The sequence below is a fragment of the Protopterus annectens genome, chromosome 3.part1, assembly GCF_019279795.1.
Source record: "Protopterus annectens isolate FY-2018-M chromosome 3.part1, PAN1.0, whole genome shotgun sequence".
Taxonomy (NCBI): domain Eukaryota; kingdom Metazoa; phylum Chordata; order Ceratodontiformes; family Protopteridae; genus Protopterus; species Protopterus annectens.
In genome coordinates this window covers 1,367,645,017-1,367,665,528 of record NC_056732.1, presented here as the reverse complement: position 1 = coordinate 1,367,665,528, position 20,512 = coordinate 1,367,645,017, and the positions used below count along the sequence as shown (strand labels likewise).

Below are 20,512 nucleotides of genomic sequence, written 5' to 3'. Positions count from 1 at the left end.
CCTAGAACTCCATTTCATCTAAGGCAACCCCTATTTCTAATCATCTAATATGACAGGATATGGTGTAGTGTGAGGCAATGTCCTATTCTGCACCTGATGTTTATGTCAACTTTTTTACAGACAATGTCAGATGTACTGCATCCTATTTTTTTTCAACCCATCAATTTCCTTTGGCAGACTCATAAAACATGTGGTTAATTCTTTATTCATATTACATTTAACTTTCATCCTAAGAAGTTCATATTTCTGGTTTTAAGAAGGAACTCTTATTCAGTTTATTAGAAACAACATATATACTACTGTTCTTCGGTTTGTATGCCATATTTTGTGTGTGTGTGTGTGTGTGTGTGTGTGTGCGTGCGTGCGTGCGTGTGTGTGTGTGTGTGTGTGTGTGTGTGTGTGTGTGTGTGTGTGTGTGTGCGTGTGTGTGTGTGTGAGACTATATATGTATATAGGATGTGTGTGAAATCATTCCATCCACATTTATTTTTTATCAGTTGCTTTATTCTTTCCTCTTTCTATTATATGTGAATTCTAATTTTAGGCTACTGCCAGTCCAAGAAAAATGCACTTATGCATAATACAAAACTTTACTGCTTTAGTTATTTAGAACAGTTCAACAGGATTTTTTAAAATATTATTTGTAAATGTATGATCAAAGTTTTATGAATCTTCATTTCACATTGGAAAAGCAGAAGACAGAAGACAAAGTACAGTTCAGCACAGAAAAGGTTAATGTGCACACACCTATTGCAGGAGGTGTGTCCCTCTTCAAAGAGGACTCTGTTCCTTTTGTTCCTTTTAAACTACAGTAACTCATTGTAGCTTTGCAAGGATTATATCTGATTGTTATTTTTGGAAGACATGGCCTTTAAGTTTAGAGGAACGCTTTGTAAAATATTCTTTGCCAGGGGAGCATCCCGTGGGCTTTTGCAGCCTTTCCCAGTTACACCATGCTGTGTACACCAACAATGTGTCTTGAATTCTGGGACAGCAGCAGCTACTTTTGAAGACCGAAAAGCACTTGGTTCACCAGATGATTTATCAGGACCCACTTTTCTCAACAACTTCTACTGGATGTTCTTTAGGGGTTACATAACACATATGCAAGATTTACAGGTAAAGGCAAGCTCATTTAGAACCTCTCCAGCTGTGCATTTCTTTTTGTAAAGACAATCTGATATAGAAGTAGCAGAATACTCACCTGTAACAAAAGCAGATGGCAAAATGATGTAGCAACTTTTTATTTCAGGCTATGATTGATAAGGAGACTCGTTAGAGCTTCTTTATTCCGTACTTGTCTTGCAGCTATGATCTAATTAATTGTGTTTCCTGTAGCTATTTGTTTCTGCCTCATATCTTTGCTTTCCTTGCTAGAAGCAGTCACAGTCGAGTGCCTTATGATAAACAATATCCAGTGTTATGAGTTTATAATGTTTGCAAACTGCCAGCAAATATTTCACAAACACATATTAAGATGTTGAATAAACTCATGATGGACTCCCACATTCCCATCTTCTGGTACAAGTCTGTAACAGCCTGTCTTCACAGCTGAAGTAGATCTGTGGTATTTATAGTCATTTTTACCCATAATTCTAAGCAAATATTTACCAACGAGTACTCTTTACCAATTTAATATAAACTCTACCGATCCTAATCACTGTTAGAATCAATGCCAAAATACTTTGGATACTATTTAACAACGTTTTTCATTTTACTGTCAAAAGTCTAGCTTCAAAATATTCCTGCATTGTCTTGTACAGCCTAAAGCAATTTCCTATGGAGTAGATCTGTTAAAAAGCTGATAAACTGAGGTCACTGTATGTAGGTGGCAAACTTGTCTCTTTTCACTCTCTGCCTGGAGATGTCAGAACCTTATCTACTTCCCCCCTTTACTGTTTTATTTTTTTATTTTTCAGTATTAATTCCTACACTATCTTTGATTTGATGATCTCAAAGAACTTATCTCAATTTTTCTTTGGATACCATTTCTGTTTCTCCATTTCCTTTAAATATATCTATGAATAAATTCTTACCTTAAGTGTACATTTTGTGTCACCTAACCACTCCTCATCTTTGTGATTGTATACAATTTTCTGGGGTCTAGCATGGTCCTTTTACTATTATGTATGTTATACTGATTTTTCAACATTCTGATTTTATTGCATTTTTGCACTATCATATTATTTTTGTAAATGTTAATCTTTCTATGTTCCTTAGTCACTGAAATGGTTATCCAAGTGTGTGTGTATGTGTGTGTGCACACGTGAGTGTGTGTGTGTGTGTGTGTGTGTGTGTGTGTGTGTGTGTGTGTGTGTGTGTGTGTGTGTGTGTGTGTGTGCATAATTGCCTGTGTTGGGGGGATTGAAATTACAGCGGCCAAGTATTATTTTTTTATTTTATTACATTTTGATATATGAAGTGTATACAGTCAGTCACATTGGTTTTATTTGCTGGGTACAGGGATTGAATGTGGTTAAAAGCGATTGATGTTGTTGTTTCAAGTTAAGAAATAATTATTCTTGCTTTGCAGAACCAGTGTGCATTTGTTTGAAGCCAAGTGGAGTACTTTACAGGGTCTCTTTGTAACACAACTAGATATCTGAGGTGCACAATCAATATAGTAGTAGTAATTGATAAGTATGACAACTGTGTATGCTTGGTAGAGGAGTTGCAGTGTATCCAAAAGTAACAAGTTGGCCATAATTTGTTTCACTTTACATCAAAGTCAGACATCAGCATTTTACTCAGTAAATGGTTGTCTGCAGTGTTCTGAGCAGGACATGTGTGAAAGCTACTGATGAACATCAGATTGTCATACTGAGCAATGATTCAATCTAATACCACTTGGTTCTCTGTTCGAGTTTTTTGGTTGAAGCCTTCTGTGTGGAATCTGTATGTACTCCACCATCTCTATATGGGTTTTGTCCATGTGTTTTGGTTTCTTCTAGAACCAAACTGTATAATATATGCTTCTGGCCATTTGTGTTTTTATTTTCATCCCGATCAAACACCAGAAGGGTACACAGAAGGTAGCTTTTTTTTTTTTGGAGGGGCGGAAAGGCAGGCACTGTTCTCATGCAAGATTTATATATCCTTGCAAGAATTTGTCTTCTAAGTTTATTGAGAAGCTACTGTTTTGTTGGAATTGAACATTAAGCTTTAAACACAACTTATTTTTCATTGAAAGAAAAAAAAATTAGACAGTTCCTTTTTTAACTTATGATGTTTTGTTCTGGCCATCATTAGAAAAAAAAGTTATAAAACAGCTGTAAGATATGTCTGGAATCATATGAGTTCTGTGGGTTTAGCAGCCCCCAGTCCCCTGGCTTAATACACTCAGTTCCACCAGACTTATTATAGTGAGGTTTTGGCCAGTTAAGCCACATTAGGTTGGAGCTAAGAAGTAAAACAAAGTGTGAAAAAACAAGAAAGTAATCCATCTGAATGGTGGGGGCCATGATGATGGGAAACAAGGGAAAGGCACTGACAAGGTGAAGAGGGACTAGGGTTCAACAGGGGGCTCTCGTGGAGTACTTCATCTAGGGCTTTATATCACTTAAGGCCGACCTTGCAGCAGACATCTGAGGTGTCTTTATTCAGTAAAGTAGCAATAATGCTTTAAATGTAGTCTCTACTTTAAATATATTCTCTGTATTAGAATTATATTTTTGTATTATAATATCTAATTTGCGTATATACTATAAGGCCTTTTAGGTTTTCTGCTGTATTTACAAATATTTTTTGGCATGCTTATGCTACTACGTTTGTCCTCAGGTGTCTACTGAAAATGGGTTTCTGGCTCAGTTTGGACCAACCCGGTTAACAAATGTCAAATAAATAAATAAATAAAATGGGTACATACTGAAACAGTCTGTAAGTGAAAGTGAATAATCTAATCTGCTGCTTGATCACAATTAATGTTTACTGACCTGCTGTAACAGAGTTTTATACCATTTTAGTTAGTCCCACCCATTCATTTGCTTACTGCACACCCTCCCGCTTGCTTCAAAGTCATCAGCCAACACAGTACAGGAACTCTGCTTTCCTGATGACAATACTCTTGAAGAAAGCAATGAGTTAAATGGAACTCAGTACTACTGCCATTTGTCTTGCCTGTTGTACATGATTAACTTGAATATTCTGTCAAAGAATCTAATGTAAAACACAGTCTTTATAGCATGACCGATTGGCTGTGTTTCTTTTACTTGTTAATAAATTTATTTATCTGTCAGATTCATTCTACTTATTGATAACAGTGACACTTAGCTCCAGTCATTAATTTGTAATTATTAGTATAAAAGGGCTACTTCATGTTTGATCCAAACTGCAGATCTACAGCTGTCTTTTTTAATCACATCTGTGGCTAGACTTTTCTGTGTTTTCATTATTTGCTATATAAAATAATTTTTGTATATGTTGAACCTATATGCACACATAAATTTACTTACTTTTTATTCTCTTTCTTTAAGTCATTTTATGCAAGATCCTTTCATTCTAGAAACATTCTCTACTGAACATGTTTAATATTCTGTCTCCCATTTCTAACAAAATACATATTGTGATATTTTGGCATAGTTATTTCTTGCATTTAGACTCTGTGCCATCCGTCCATCCATTCATCCATCTACAGCCCCTTTCCCCAGGGCATCACTTCAACAGTGACAATCATCTGGAGCCAAGTTTATACCGCCATACTTAAAATTTTATACTGAACATTTTATACTCTGTTTGTGTCTTGAGATCTTGTAATGTACCTGCAAAAACATTTTTATTGCTTATATTTAGTTTGAAAAGCTTCTGGCTTCATTTTGAATAAATGATATATGTCCTCAAATACACGCCATACAAGTGATTTAAGTAGATGCTACAGTTTCTATATATATCTGTATTCAGGTGGGTGTATGTTTGTATATATCTGTCTGTCTGTGTCTGTGTGTGAGTATGTTAAATGAATCTAGTAATCCAGGTAAAATTGACATTTCGTTGACAACTCTAATGCCAACATATTAACATGGAAAATGCTAATGTCAAAAGGCTTATGCACATGCTCTGATACTCTAAGGAAACTCAGACCAAGCAAATACATTTTTTTTCAGGGGGTAACACCTCCTGTACTCCTTATGTGTTGGCTGCAACAACCACACCCTATGCTAGTAATACACACACACACACACACACACACACACACACACACACACACACATATATATATATATATATATATATATATATATATATATATATATATATATACATATACATATATATATATATATATATGTATACTAACTCTGAGGATCACACTATGCCTGGGAGTAGGGCAACTTCCCCAACCCAGGGAATTGTCAATCTCACACACGTTGATTTTTTCATCTGACCCTCAACTCAACCAGATGCAGTATTCCCATGATAAATATATGTATGTGCATGTGTCTGCATATTGGTGCTTTACCCATTTATGTAAAATGGGTTACCTGCTCTTCCAAAGTCAGGTTTCTGTATGTTTGCCAGTAAAAGCTACACAGTTATCACCCAACGGCTTACATTTTACATAAAGTATCCTCTGTAAAAAAAAAAACAGAAGTATCAGTTTAGTATATCATAAAACTTATAATTTCATTTTCTACTCATCAAAAATTAATTTTCATAAAGTCTTCAAATATATATATATAACAACAAAACACTATTATTATTTTGAATTATCCACGTAAAGGCATTGAGAAAAACATCATTGCTTCATGTTTGCTTAGATGGCTGAAAGTCAAGGACTACTAGGTAATTCAACACACTGTTTTACTTCTGAAGATGTAATGGATACTGAATTGATTAAGTAATCTGACAAAAGTTACTAATGAAAAGTAGTTTTCAAAAATGTGTATACTGATTGGATGGCCCAATCAGCATGTGCATTGTAAATCCATCATATAGTAACAAAAGCAAGTCCAGCTGCTAAAGTATGTTAGAGTAGCCAGACCTATCATACATACAGTGTCTTATCTTAATTCTGCCTGACACACAACTTCTTATTTTCTGGTAATTCATCCAGTGTTACACTCAATAATGCCAAACAAATGTAACTTTTAAAGTAAATTAAGAAGTAATATTCAGAACTGTCCTTACTTCTGCACTTTCTCTGTTTCTTTAAATTGATTTATTATTCAAAAGGGTATGCACTGATTGGACAAACTAATCAGCTTGCTCACTGGAAATTAATGATCAACACATTCCTTTTACTTGGGGCACTTTACTTTTTCTGTGTGGTTAAGTGGTAAATTGAAACTAATTAATAAACAAAAAAGTTTCTCAGTTTCCTACCAGTAAATTGTTCACTGGAATACATATATATAAATATATATATATATATATATATATATATATATATATATATATATATATATATGGGAGCCCTTCAGTTAATTGACATTTCAAATGTTCGACACCCATATGGCCAATACCATATGACCGAACATTTAAAAGGCCAACAAATAATAGCAGGGATCCCGCTAAAGTGCAGAACTGGGAGAATTCCCTTTACTGCACTGTAGTGCAATCTCGGAGTAAGAATATTTAAGTAGCGGGGGGTGGCGGGTGTAGGGGGGCTTGCCCCCCTGCCCAACAAAGGTTTTAGTAGTTTCCACTACTATTTCAGGTTGTCTGCGTTTCAAACTGTCGACCATATGGTGTCGGCCATATGGATGTCGGCATTTTGAAATGTCGGCAATCTGAAGTAGACCCATATATATATATATATATATATATATATATATATATATATATATATATATACATATACACATATTTTATAAATACACACACACACACACACACACACACACACACACACACACACACAAACACACACACAAACGCACACACACACACACATATATATAAAATTTTTGCTCATGTGAGAGTTCGCTAAGATGAACTTTCGTTCATCTTAGTGAACGCTCACATAACCGAAAATCCAGGAACTCGAAACTGCAATTATGGGGGACTGCACCCCCTACACCCCCACTAAATATATATTCAAACTCTGAGATCGCACTACAGTGAGGAAAAGGCAAATGTTCCCATCTTCACTGTAACGCAATCTCACAATTGCAGTTTCGAGTTCCGCAATTTTCGCTCATGTGAGCATTCGCTAAGATGAAATTTCATTCATCTAATATAGACCCTATATATATATATATATATATATATATATATCTATATATATATATATATATATATATATATATATATATATATATATATGTGTATACATATATGTGTGTGTATGTTTGGAGCAACCCTGCAAATAACTTCACAGCATACTCGGCATTGTGTTGCAGACTGAGATGTCTGTCATTATTTAGTAACCTCAGCCTTAATGATTTGCCAGAAAAAAATCTTTTATTAATGTTGTTGTGTCTTTCGGCTTTTCCTGGTTAGGGGTCGCCACAGCGGAACTCCGGTCCGTTAATGATTGGCAGTAGATTTTTAGATGCCGAGTTGCCAGCCCTGACGCACAACCTTCAGCGAAGGTACAACCATTCACACATGACTCCACACAGAAGATGCTCTAACTGAGAATCGAACAGGACAATGTCTTACTGTGAGGTGACAACACTACCGCAGCACCACCACCGCAGTATGACAGACCAAAAGTATGAGGCAAACATCAGGACAGTCTGCCAAAATCTAGACAGTTGAGGAGCTCTCCTGTTAACTTAGAGCATTCACAGTACACATCTTAGATGCCCCAGAAGCTAGGAAAGAGCACTATAGTTTGATAATGCAATGACATTATTGTGAAACATTGGGGGTATTCAGTAATCTTCCGTGTAAGACTAAATAAGTCTTACACGGAAATGGCAGCCTAAGAGTATGACGTCAGCGTGCCATGCATATTCATGAGGGTGCGCTGAGTCAACTCTAAGGCTAACACTGAGAGTGCAGGAGTGCAGGGGGCATGTCAGACTGCCGAGCAGACAAATATCCATGCCCCTGCAAGTACCTAAATCTGTAAATGCCACCAGATATGAGCGAGTCTGCTCAAATGTGTATATCCCCAACACAACACTCCCCCATATTCAAAACCCAATTTTTTTTATTATTCCCGATATAGCTGCCCGTATTTGCGCATGTGCGCGGGTGTGCCCATTGCTTAACTACAGTAAGCAGTTGAGACATCGAAGAGGATAATAAACCACTTATATGCAAATTAAGCCAAATAGCAATAGCATAGTGATAGAGCCTTCGCACAAAGAGGAGGCATTACTGGTTTGAGTCCTACCACTCCCCTTTCTATTTTCTGTAGGAAATCTGTACATAAAAATAATTCCTGACATTTACCTTTTAAATTTTATTAAAATGCATTGCAATGGCCTATGTAGTAGTGAACGATATTTTAAATATATATAAGAAGGTGAAATTGTCATGCATACTAATGAATGCATAAGTAACCTATCTTAAGCAATGTGAAGCACTGCTAAGCAACGTTTACCAGTATTAAGCACATTTAATAAGAATTGCCCATAGCTAAGCACTGCTTTAACTAGCGCAATGGCTTTGCGTGGAGCTGCGCATTGCGCCAACTAGCGCAAACAAATCATGTTTGCACGAACCTGCGCACAGCGCTAACTAGCAAAATGTCGGGCAACGTAGAGCAATGTTGGGCAAAGTTGAGCAAAGTTGGCTAAACACAGCCACACCTCCTAGCCAGTCAGGCCAGTAGTAAAATAAAAAGCAATGACAGGCCTCGAACCCGGGATACTGTGCACCATAATCACAGTACTGAACCACTGAGACATGACAGCTTTTGCTGTTCATGCACTGTCAACATACATATACATATTAATCAAAGTTTACTCAGTGCTAAGCAGGTGTGCACTCAGCTGAGATTTTTCAAAACCGGCCAATCACAAATAAGTGTGGAAAGTGAGGCACGTTTAAGCTCCATAGGCGTGAATTATTGCCATAACTGGTTGTAGCTCCCATCTGCAGTCAGAATGACCGGTGTTGGAGAGGGCTCTCATTTTCAAGTGCAACAGTGGGGCATTGAGGAGGCAAAAGTGATGGTTTGCCTCCTCATCCGACATCATGATGCAAGACTCCTGCAGGGCCAGTTCCAAAGCACTGAGTACAAAGCGGAAGCCTGGAACCATCTAGCACATGATCTCACCAGTGCCACAGGCGTCCCTCGGACTGGTGAGCAGGTCAGACACCACTATGCAGACCTGAAGAGATGGAAGCAGGACCAACTGAACCAATGGATACAGGAGGCCCATGGGAATGAAAATGCCCCACTACTGAGTAGGTAGCCATGGAATGGAGTATGTAAGACTTGCTATTGTAGTCTATATTATGGACAGGTATGTCTCAATATCCCTTCATTTACTTCACAGCTGCAGGTGTCCGTTCTGCGAATCAGCAAGCCTATGCAGATAGGCTGCTAAGGCTGCACCACCAGGCAGGTTAGTAATTATTCTGCATGTATTGTTATATAAAATAAGTGAGAGAGCCTGATAAAAAGTGTTGTAGCCCAATAATAAAGGCATAATAAGTCCTGAATAATTTCTCTGCATGTACTGTTATATAAAATAAGTGAAAGAGCCTGAAAAAGAGTGTTGTAACCCATTAATAAAGGTATAATATGTCTTGAATAAGTCTTCTGCATGCACTGTAATATCAAATAAATGAGAGAGCCTCTAGAAAAGTGTGTAATGTAAATAATAAAGGTATAATTCCTGGAGTGTGTCTGTGTCACTTACTTCAAAATGTTGTTGTACTCTTGCATTATATAAATAGTACTGTTGTATTAAGCGCTGTCAACCCACAAATGGCCAGGCCCATATAAAGTGGATGAAGGGAGTGCCAGTAGCTGTGAAGCATATATACAGTCCTCAACTGTTGGTTAATGGCTGGCATGCATAGGTAAATCTGGCACATGAGTAGCTTGTTAATTTGTTCCCCAGACATGTCAGTGTGCTGCTAGAAATGTAGTGGGCTGCAGAAATATAACTGATAATGTCACCTGAACACATCCAGATATGTAGATATATAAATATAAATAAAATATATAAATACGTAGCAGTAACATCTGCATCCTGGACAGTTTGTATATCAGATACAGGTCAGGTATATAAGGAACTAGCCAAACCCATTGCACAACTTAATGCACGTTGCCTAGTGTAATAATAGTAGGGGATATACACCTGCAGTCAATAGGAATGTAGTGTAAACTATAAGTACATATAAGATGTTAATGGAGGTATCTTTTTACACCCTACTGTATGTGCATAAACAATGCAATTCTGCACCTCAGTGGGTATGTCTAATCTCAAAACATTTGTTGGGACATATGTCCTATTGGTTTATAAATATCTGCATTTACTTTGATGCATGTGTCCTGTTCAAACACCGCAATCTTGGTGGCCTGTTGCCACCAATCAATCCTGCATGCTGTTGGAATGTCCTCTGTTGTTCTATATATGCATGTGTTATGCTTGCTGTTCAACTGTTGGAACACTGGTGTGTTAGGGTTAATGGGAATATTACTGCATGCAGTTACAACTAATTTTGAATGCTGTTGGCTGTTACTAACCCATATTGTCATTAAATCCTCAGCGGACTCACCTGTCCCACCTCAGCTGGCGATGGCACCTGGAACCAGCAGGTCCAGTGCCCAGCCTGGGACCTCCTCCTCTGTTGGCTCTGTGCCACTTTCAGGTAGAAGCGCTGCAGAGGATGGGGCTCGACCTCCCATGCAAGCGTGGCCAGAGGAGGGCCACCTATCACCCTCCGAACAGTCCAGGCTGTGGTGCGTAGGGAGATCCAGCATTCAGTCGCTGATCCTCTATGCTAGCTCAAGGTAAAAGTGGCGAGACTCACGGGTGAGCCTGCCCCTCCTATGCAGCCCTCAGCACCGCCACCATCTGGGCTGTGAAGGTGCAGTGGTGACTGCCCATGGGTGGGGATTTCAGTTCCACTGTTGCCATCTTTGGACTCATGGGCTTGCGATTTCCAAACATCCTTCCCCGTCAATGGTGTTCACCCACTACATGTGTCATATTCTGCCCCTGTATGTGTCTTGTTTGTCTTGTTTGTGTACCTCCCCAACCTACCTCCCCAAATATACCTACTTCCCCTACCCCACATTCCACTCTCACCTAAAAAAGGGCAATCTGCTCCCACAAAAAAATTACGCCCCATACATAGCTGCCCATTCTGCACACATGTCTGCTGGACAGATAAACTGATATTTAATTGGCAGTACAACATACTTTGCTGTCCTCACTCCTCTCTCAGGGGTGGAAGGTTTCAAATTTCCCTCCAAATTTCTAGTATATGCACAGCTGTTGCTGTTAAAGAAATGGGCAGCTATGGACCTTCCCTACACCTGTCCTGCACATCGCGAGCTGTTTTCCTTACTGTCTTTCCCTCTTTGTGCCCCTTTTTCACCACTTTCCCATCTCCTCATTTTCATTTCTTTCAAAGAAATTAGTGCGGGGGTTAGCGGGAGTAAGCTCCTTTAAGCAATCGTTAGCGGGTTCGCGCGAGTGTGCATTTAGCTAAGTATTGCTAAGCTTCACGCAAACCCACGCAAACCCGCTTACAACTGCTTAAAAGTGCCTTAGTCACCCTGCATGTGAGAGCCCTTGTTCTGCTCAGCAGCAAAATGAAAGACCACTGTCAGTCTCGAACCCCAGACCTTGTACACACTAGACTGCATGAAGTACCACTAAGCCACAGTAGACCTACAACAAGTTGGTGCTGAAATAAATATATCATGCATCAGAATGAATTAATGTAAAGGAAAAATAGGAATGCCATAACACAAAATTCGTTCTGTGGAACTTTAACAGCAGTTGTTGTAGAATTGCAGTACATGACTGTGATAAGAGAACCAGCCATTCTAGCAGGAAATAATGTTACAACAGCACTTTACAACCCACACACAGTATCATAGCAGGACAATCAGTGGCATATCTGATTAGAGCAGAGGACATACATCCCAACTGTGACTACTTTCCAGGGATGTCCCTGGTTTTGAAACATATGTTAGCTGTGTCCCTCTGAATCCCTCTGAAAGGTACTGATGTTAGGCAGAAAGGTGGGGTATTACACATAATGAATAATGACAATAATAAGAGTTAGACACCGCTTGTACTTCAGAAAAGGTGTAGTACTCCATATGCACTGGTTCTCTTGAAGTCTCCACTTACTGTCTCTGTTATTTTGAAGGTATACCACACTTTTACCTACCTTTCCCTGACTCTGTTCAAATATGTACCTGAGTGTTTCAGAGGCCTGGCAGAGTCAGAAACAGAGAGGCATTTCAGCGTTTCTGCTGTTACTCACTGTGCAAATAGCTTTGGAAGGAGTTCCATAAGCATACCCTTATGTAGGAGTACAACACTGAAATACCAAAGGATGTAGCCATGTACTGGTAGCAACTGACTGTAACAATGCCATTGTACCAGTGCTGAAAAGACCTGTGCATTGCACAGACAAAGAATAACAGGCTAACATCTGGCTACCATCTGGATAGGTCCACAGTTGGGAGCTATGCAGACAGACTACTTGCCTTGATAAACTGACAGGTACACAGCAAACCTTTAAGTCCAGCAAGATAACATTCACACAATAATACATAATGCTCTCTGTACGTCTGCATCCCTACCCAAATGTACAATATACCTGTGTGTTCAGGGTCTACCAAGGATGTAGGTAGGCATACTCAGTAATGGAATTGTCCATTTGTCATGAGCAGCCTGTGCTAATGTCAACACTAAGAAAGCACAAACTGTTCAGAGGTGGGTACATTGATATTCACAGTATAGCAGGTCACAAACAGTTAATTTGCCAAAACAATACATTCCAATAACTACATTTGTATGGCAGTTAATTGTACAAGTAGAAAAGAAACTACATACTCCCATGTATCCTGTGTTAGCATTTGCAGTGGTGAGTACAATTCCACACTGACAATCATGCCTCAGGTGGTGCTGCAGGGCTGCCTATGTTGGATGCACATACTACACTCCCTATACATGTTTGGAAACAGGTAGTGTCAAGTTAGGCATCCCTTTTATTTTATGTGCGAGTCAGAGAGAGGTATCATTTCCAGGGTTCTTACTGAGCCAGTGTATGTGCTATGCATTGCCTCATTGCCAAGGCCAAGGCATACTGGGCATGCCTCCTTCTGCCTACTGGGGCAGGCTCAGGTTGTTCCTCCTCCGAGTCAAGCTGTGCCTGTGCAGTCCTTGACAATGTTGGGGGGCTGTTTGGCCCTGCCCCATGCTGTTCCTGCTTCAGCTGTTTTCGCAGGATCATATTGTGTAGCATGGCACATACCATGACAATTTGGGTACATGTAGTTGGTGAGTACTGCAAGGCTCCACCAGATGTGTCCAGGCACTGGAACCGTGACTTGAGCATCCCAAACACATGCTCGATTACATTTCGTGTTTGTGTGTGTGCCTCATTATGGAGTTCTTGTTCAGGTGTTTGTGCATTTCTGATGGGTGTCATCAGCCACGGCTCCAGTGCATATCCAGCATCCCCCACTAGGTGACCATCAGGGATTTCCCCATTGGCAAATGTCTGGTACAGCTGCATCAGATGCCAGATATGGGAATCGTGGTAGCTTCCAGGGCAGCCAGCACACACATTCAGTATTATGCCCTGGGTATCGCACACAACCTGGCAATTGATGGAGTAGAAGCCCTTGCGGTTAATGTAGGCCCTACCCCGCTCACCGGCTGGTGCTTTGATGTGTATGTGCATGCAGTCAATTGCACCCACTAACTCAGGGTATTCCGCTATTTGCTGGAAGAGACGCATATTGCTGGCCAATACCTCATGGGAATTGGGGAAATATACATGATCACCGACATGGCATTCAGGAACTGGTGCAGTAGCCTGGATGCTGATGCCTGTGAAATCCCCATCATATCACCAGTTGGTCTCTGGAAGGTACCTGTTGCTGGTATTCTTAGGCCAACAAATACCTTGGTATCCACTGGGATGGGTTCCCCTCTGTTTGTTCTGTGTGTGAGGCATGGCCTGCACAGATCAAAAATTTGCTGTAGGAGGTCTCTGTCCACTCTATAGCACTGCACTATCTCCAGCTCATGTAGCCCCTGGTAGGTTACCCAGGGTCTGTACACTCTTCTCCATCTCCTCACTGTGGGTTGCTCAGCAGCATTCACAATGGCACCACCCTCAGCATCTTGCACATGTTGCCTTATAATAGTAATGGCAGCCCCTAACATTTTTTGTCTCAGTTAAGCTTTTTACGTTTTCACTTCTCTTTGTAGACTGCAGTGTTGCAGTGTTTCTGAGAAAAACATGGGGGAATGTTGTTTGCAGAGTTTTAAGTGCTGGGCTGGGCTGGGCTAGTGTACTGCCTGTGTAATTGGCTGATTCTGATTGATTTCACCTGGCAGCTCTGCTAGCTCTCCTTGGTTAACTTCCTACCACTTGTTTTCCTTCCTTTTCCCTTTCTGTTTCCACAGGGGGCAGTGCCACGCAAACAAGCACAAACACATGCACATGAGCGCACACGCACAGACACAAGCTTACACAGGCTTACACAGATTTAGGCAGGTGCACATTCATGCACACAGGCTTAGACAGCCTTACACAGGCTTACACAGGCACACACATGTGCACACAGGCTTAGACGGGTCTACAGACGTGCACACACACGCACACAGTGTAAGCAGCTTTTCTAGAAACTTTAGTGATAGCCACAGCATACACTTTCGGTTTCTGGGTTTCAGTTTAGACAACTGTAGACATGCCTCTTCCAGCCCTGATAAACTCACAGCAAACACATGCCACTCTGCTCCAATAAGCTTACAGTGTTTGATACATACCCCCTCATGATGTCACCTATCTTCTACTCTGTTACTCCCCTAATCCTACTCTTACACTCTAAGGACATGGTTCACATGGCAGGGAAAATTGGGATTCACTATCCTTATACTCATTTGCATAGGATTGCCTACTAATGCTTGGTTACATCTCTCAGACTGAGCTTCCCCCCTTAGCAACCACTACTCAGTAGCCATGTTGTCTTCAGCCTGCCATTCACCTGCATGGCAGATGAATATTGTGAATAAAATGCGTATTTTGGCTTTTATTTTTTTTCTCGTTTTTAGAGCTCCGCACATTTGCGCGGCACTGCGCTATGCTTAAACATTAGAGATCGGGAAAAAAATTATTTTTTTATTATTTTGCAACAGATAAAAATGCCAATAGCCTTATATTTGGCCATTGACATGCTTCCTCATCTGGATGCATCCTTTATTTGGAGATGTCATAGCTCCGTTTTGCTATTTGCAGAACGGTACTCAGTTACCAACCGAGTACATTTCTGCAAATAACACTACTCTTACTCGGACAGGTTAGTGTTTCCTGGATTGCAAATTTATCTAATTTGCATAGCTTTCAGCAACAAATGAGGTAATTTTCATAACCTAACACTGTCCATGCAAGAGTAGTTTCAGGAGCTCTCATGCACGCCCCTGCTGGCTGTTCCTGGATTGCTTGGCAAACATATTGGCTGTCTGGAGTCTTACTCTACTCTTAGACTCGTGCAAGCCTTCGTGAATCTGGCCCATTGACTTTTTTCTTAAATAATGTCAATATATACTAGTAATAATCCACTCCTGTGTTTGGGTAATGCAGGATTTACCCATGGTTGGCTGGGTTTAATCACTTGGGCTTCTCCATCATGATCAAACCAGCAAAACCATGGGTAAGATAAATCCTCCATTCCCCATACCCAGTCATGGATTGTTACCAAACAATACATTGACTTGATGTCTTGAAAGCTGTTGATGTTACTTATCTTACCAATATGTCCAGAGACAATGCTAACATTTCAGACAGAAAAAGAGACAGAAAGCTGGGTGAGTAAATTTATCTAGTAGGCAGTGTGACACCCATGCTCTGGCCTCCAACTCAAGTCTCTTTAGCTCCAGATGAATTTTTAAGTCCTTTGCAGAAAGGTTGAGCTGTCCATTCTCCGAGGGTATTATATCTCCACTGCCATTGCTGTTTTCTGATGCAGCTGTAAGCAAGGTTGCAATCAGGTCTGCCTTAGTCGGGTTTTCATCTACCAGTTCCCTAGCCTGGCACATCTCTGCCAGCTGGCTCCTTGTCTGCTTTCTATACTCCTCTGCTGACATGTTTCCTTTTCACCCTGACTAACTAAGCTAACAAAAAGAAATCAAACAATTGTGATCTGAAATCTGAGTATTCACTGCATGGCTGATTTAGAGTTCAAAACACCTTCAGAGCTCACTGTACACAAGCTACAGGGATTCAATCTACCCACACCACTACAAGCCAATTAGTATTTGCCAACCAATTAATATGTGGTGTGGATATCCCACCACTGCCAAACAATTAATATGTGATGCCCGTGCCCTGGCCCAGCAATCACCACTAGCACCAGTGAGGAGCATCTCATATAGGAGGAAATGATAACAAATACACACATAGTAAAGTGCAATTTCCCTTAAGAGCACACAGAGATCACAGTCAGTCCAGGGCTGGTTGCTCCCTTGCTGTCAAGGTCCCCATTAAGACTCCCCACTGGCAGAGCTATAGGGTCCAGATCTTAGCCAGCTGGGCAAGCTAAAACCTCCAGCACTCTCTCTGTCCAACCAATGCTTCATGTTCCTGCTCAAGTAGCTGACACACACACCCTTTGAGATAAGAGTTTATACAACCACACAGACACTCCTGGGGAAGGCTGGCAAAGGTTCTCCAACTGTACCCCTTTTACCCAGACTATACAGTAGAAATCAATCCCACCACCTAGCTAATATTTATCAGCTACTCAAAGGTCCTTAAAAGGGTGTCCAATTATTACTGTGCAATATTATTATCCAATTGGTAGTATAACTAAACAGTTAAGGCTTATTAGAGTGACTTGGTATGGTAATCACTATAAATATGCAATGTACTCTAGAGCTTAAATTATCTCTACACAAAACAGCCACAGTTGAAAGGTTTTAAAATATTTAATAATAAATAATAAAAACACAAGACAACACTTCTTACTACACAGTGCTAGTCAAGAGTTTAGAGATCACAGAGAAATACTTAAAATAATTCAGTAGTACAGTTCTGACATCACAGAAAAAACACTTAGTCTAATCTTTCTAGTTTCTAGCTATTTCTAAGAGAAAACACAAGTCTAAGATAACTTACATATACAGCAAGACAGTGCTGATGAGTTGGATGGTCAAGACAAAAATGCTTAATTTATTATTATTTATTTATTATTTATTTATACTCTCTGATTCTGTCTCTTTTTAAAATCACATTCCTGGTTCTCATTACATAATTCTTCACACTTCCCTGGGTTCTCAGGCTAACAAAAACTACATTTACATTCTTAACATCTCCTTGTATTATCTTGCAGCTGGTCAGGAAACAGAGCAATAAAAATATATTTGCATGTTTAAATTTAGCAATTTAACTCTTGGTTAAAACAATTGAAAGAATGTCTTCATCTAGACAGGCCGGAGCCAACTTTAGATCAAAGGGTCACAACATGTTTTACTTGGTCAGCAGAGAGCACTGTTGTGACATTTTTTGCAGTTCCACATCTAACAGCAGTTTTTTTTCCATTTAAGACAACAAGCCTGTGGCTTACATTAATATTTACATATGACAGAATTATCTATAAAATTCTATCTAGCTAGGCTGTCAGCCTTCACAGGTAGTAAAGAGTGAAAAATCACAATGCAATATTTACTTATGCCTTTTTCTTCATGGTGTGTCATAACTATAAGTATTTTGCTCCTCTCCTCTTTTCATTTTGTCTGAATTATATCTGGGAGAATTATTTAGACATATTTCTTTTCTATTACTTGGGTGTCAGTTTGCCATTCTTGTCTATCTACACATCATCAAAGTTTGAATGAGGATTCTTGACAATTCAACCACTTAGATGCATGGGTAGTCAAGATCCAAAGTATTATATATCACTAAAATCAAAACAGTCATAGTTTTACCTGGACTAATTTCCTAGGAAATGTTGGAACATCATTGATCCTCTTTTATAATTCAATTCAGCCTTAAATATTTATATAATTCAATCCAGCTAGTCTGAAATGGAAAAATCAACTGTGGTCATTCCACGTAATGCAATACACTGTAAAATTTTGCATACTCTTAAAAAAGCATTAAGTAAGGGTGGACGAAAAACATTTGCATTTCCTCTTTCTCTTTAGAACTGAATTTAACTTGGTTCCAAATTCTTTAATGATCTTGCAGTTTCAGATGCTAGTGGGCAGAGACTGAACATCCCTTTCTTTGTCTGAAAACAGAAGAGGCAAGTTCTCAGATCACAGAAAACTGTGCAATCTCTAAATTACCAGAACAACATTAACCTGAGGTATAAGGAAATAAGTGGTTGCTTGGGGCTAATGTTTGGAGATGAATTGAAAAAACAAAATGTATTTTATTATCATAAAAGGTAGTAGTTAGGAGAAATCTGACCTTTCTTGGAAGACAGTTAGCTCTGGAGTGGATAACACAATGATGATCATGGAAGACAGAATAATAAACTTGCAAGTCCTTTTAAACAGCAGTTGAAGTTGCAGTTGTTACCAGTGTGTTTTATGAAGGGATGGGAGACAAAACACAAGCTTCTAAATGTTCCTGTCACATCAACAACTAAATTTATTAAAGGGATATAGCCCTTAGATGAAGATGGCATTTGAAATGTCATGGCCCACTAGAATAAGTGCTGAAATACAGAGACTGAATGGATGAAAGAATGGACTTACATATACTAAGTCTGAGATGCCATTTCTCAGAATATAGCCTTTTCTTCTAGGTATAGTGATCTCAGAGTTGGTATATATAAGTTTGGGGGGGGGGCACAGCCACCCCTGCAAAAAGACGTTTAAAGAAGAAGAGATTTTTTTCAAGATTTGCACTTTTCCTTTGTTTTTAATCTTTTTTAGCTTGTCGGCACTTGGCATTTCGAGTGCTAACATTTCAACAGGGAGCCCATTTAGACATGAGTGAGTCATTTGTTGGTTATGAATGAGTTGCATCTTAATTCATACTTGTCCATGTATAATCTAGAAGCTGTTGTGGTCATCAGCCAAGAACTAGGAAATACAGTATGTCAAACTACCAAACAAATCAATAATATCAAATCCTTTAGGCTACAGTTAAATCAATATCAGTGTTTTAGATATCCTGATAACACTTGAGGTACCTAAGAGACATAATAACTTATTAGGGATATTAATGTCTCTTCTAGTCAAATTTTAGAAGAGAAGAGTATGGCATGAATGTTGAAGTCTAATGCTTCCTCAGCAATTATGTAACTAATATACAAGAGAGCCCATTAAAATAAATAAAGTCAAAGCAGCAACTGACTGCCTTTATGGGTGAAATTATAAAAGCTGCCAGGCTCTGACTCAAATATATACCTATATTAGACCAAAGCCTTCACTGATATATAATACAGGGAGGAGAAGAAAAGGCTTTCTTGTACTTCGGGATGAGTGAGGACACCTATATTAGTACTGGGCATCAGCGATTTATGATCTAACCATGTATAAGAAATGAGCAGTTGTAATACTCGGGTATGGTTTAGGTACTCTGTCTTGTAAGAGACTACATAAAGAGTGCATTAAAATATAAGATATATGCATAACTGTAACTTTGCAGAACTGACCCAGGCCCCTGACAATGTACACATCTGTGATGTACTGAGTCCCTGCATAACACTGTAAACCAGAATCAATATTATTCATACCAAAAATAGCACATTCTTCGCATAACTATAGAAACTAGACTTAAGCCATTCCAGCAATTTCATAAAATGCAGAAGGCATTCTTCACTTTGGTCTTAATATATGTGAAAAAAAAAACTTTGTTCTCATGAACAAAATATCAGGGTTTAACAACAATTTATAAATTTCTGTTGCTATTCTCTCTGATTAATCCTTCACCCTAGATAACCCCCGGGATTCATGAAGCTTGCGCCAAGTGTAGGCGTAGCGTCAGTGTTCTAACACCAAAGATGGCTGCCGAGTGATTCAGGTATGAGCTGTTCCCGCATGCACTACCTGCATATGCTACGCCCACACAACTCCTGAGCCTTGTATGCTAATTACCCCATGTGCAGCAGTGTAGCATGCAAGTGAAGGTATGCAGTGATTCAGGAAGTGGTGCAGGCGTAGTGTAAGTATGCAGAAATGTAAACTGTAGAAAACGGTTTACATTTTTGCAAACATAAAATTGGAGCCATGACAGCCGACCAAACATATGTATTATATTATTAATATATGCCAAAGACTATATATATAGCCATTGCATAAAAAAATGTACAAAATATAAAATTAATATTTAATATATATAGTCGCACTATCGTGACGTGGAAGCGCAGGGCAGCAGTGCGCAAAGGGGATCACAAGGAATATATAAAAATATAGAATAAAACCGCAATGAAACACATATCACGATTTCCCCTTAATAG

At 39.3% G+C, this 20,512-nt stretch overlaps 1 protein-coding gene across 1 annotated transcript in view; it reads left to right on the top strand.

Annotated features, from left to right (window-relative positions):
- Positions 1–805: 805 nt before the first annotated feature.
- LOC122798461 (sterol 26-hydroxylase, mitochondrial-like) overlaps positions 806–20,512 on the top strand; it is a 934,778-nt gene continuing 915,071 nt past the window's right edge. Inside the window, exon 1 of the mRNA XM_044067402.1 lies at positions 806–1,119. Coding sequence (XP_043923337.1) covers positions 865–1,119 — 255 coding nt within the window. The 5' untranslated portion in view covers positions 806–864. The remainder of the gene's footprint in view (positions 1,120–20,512) is intronic.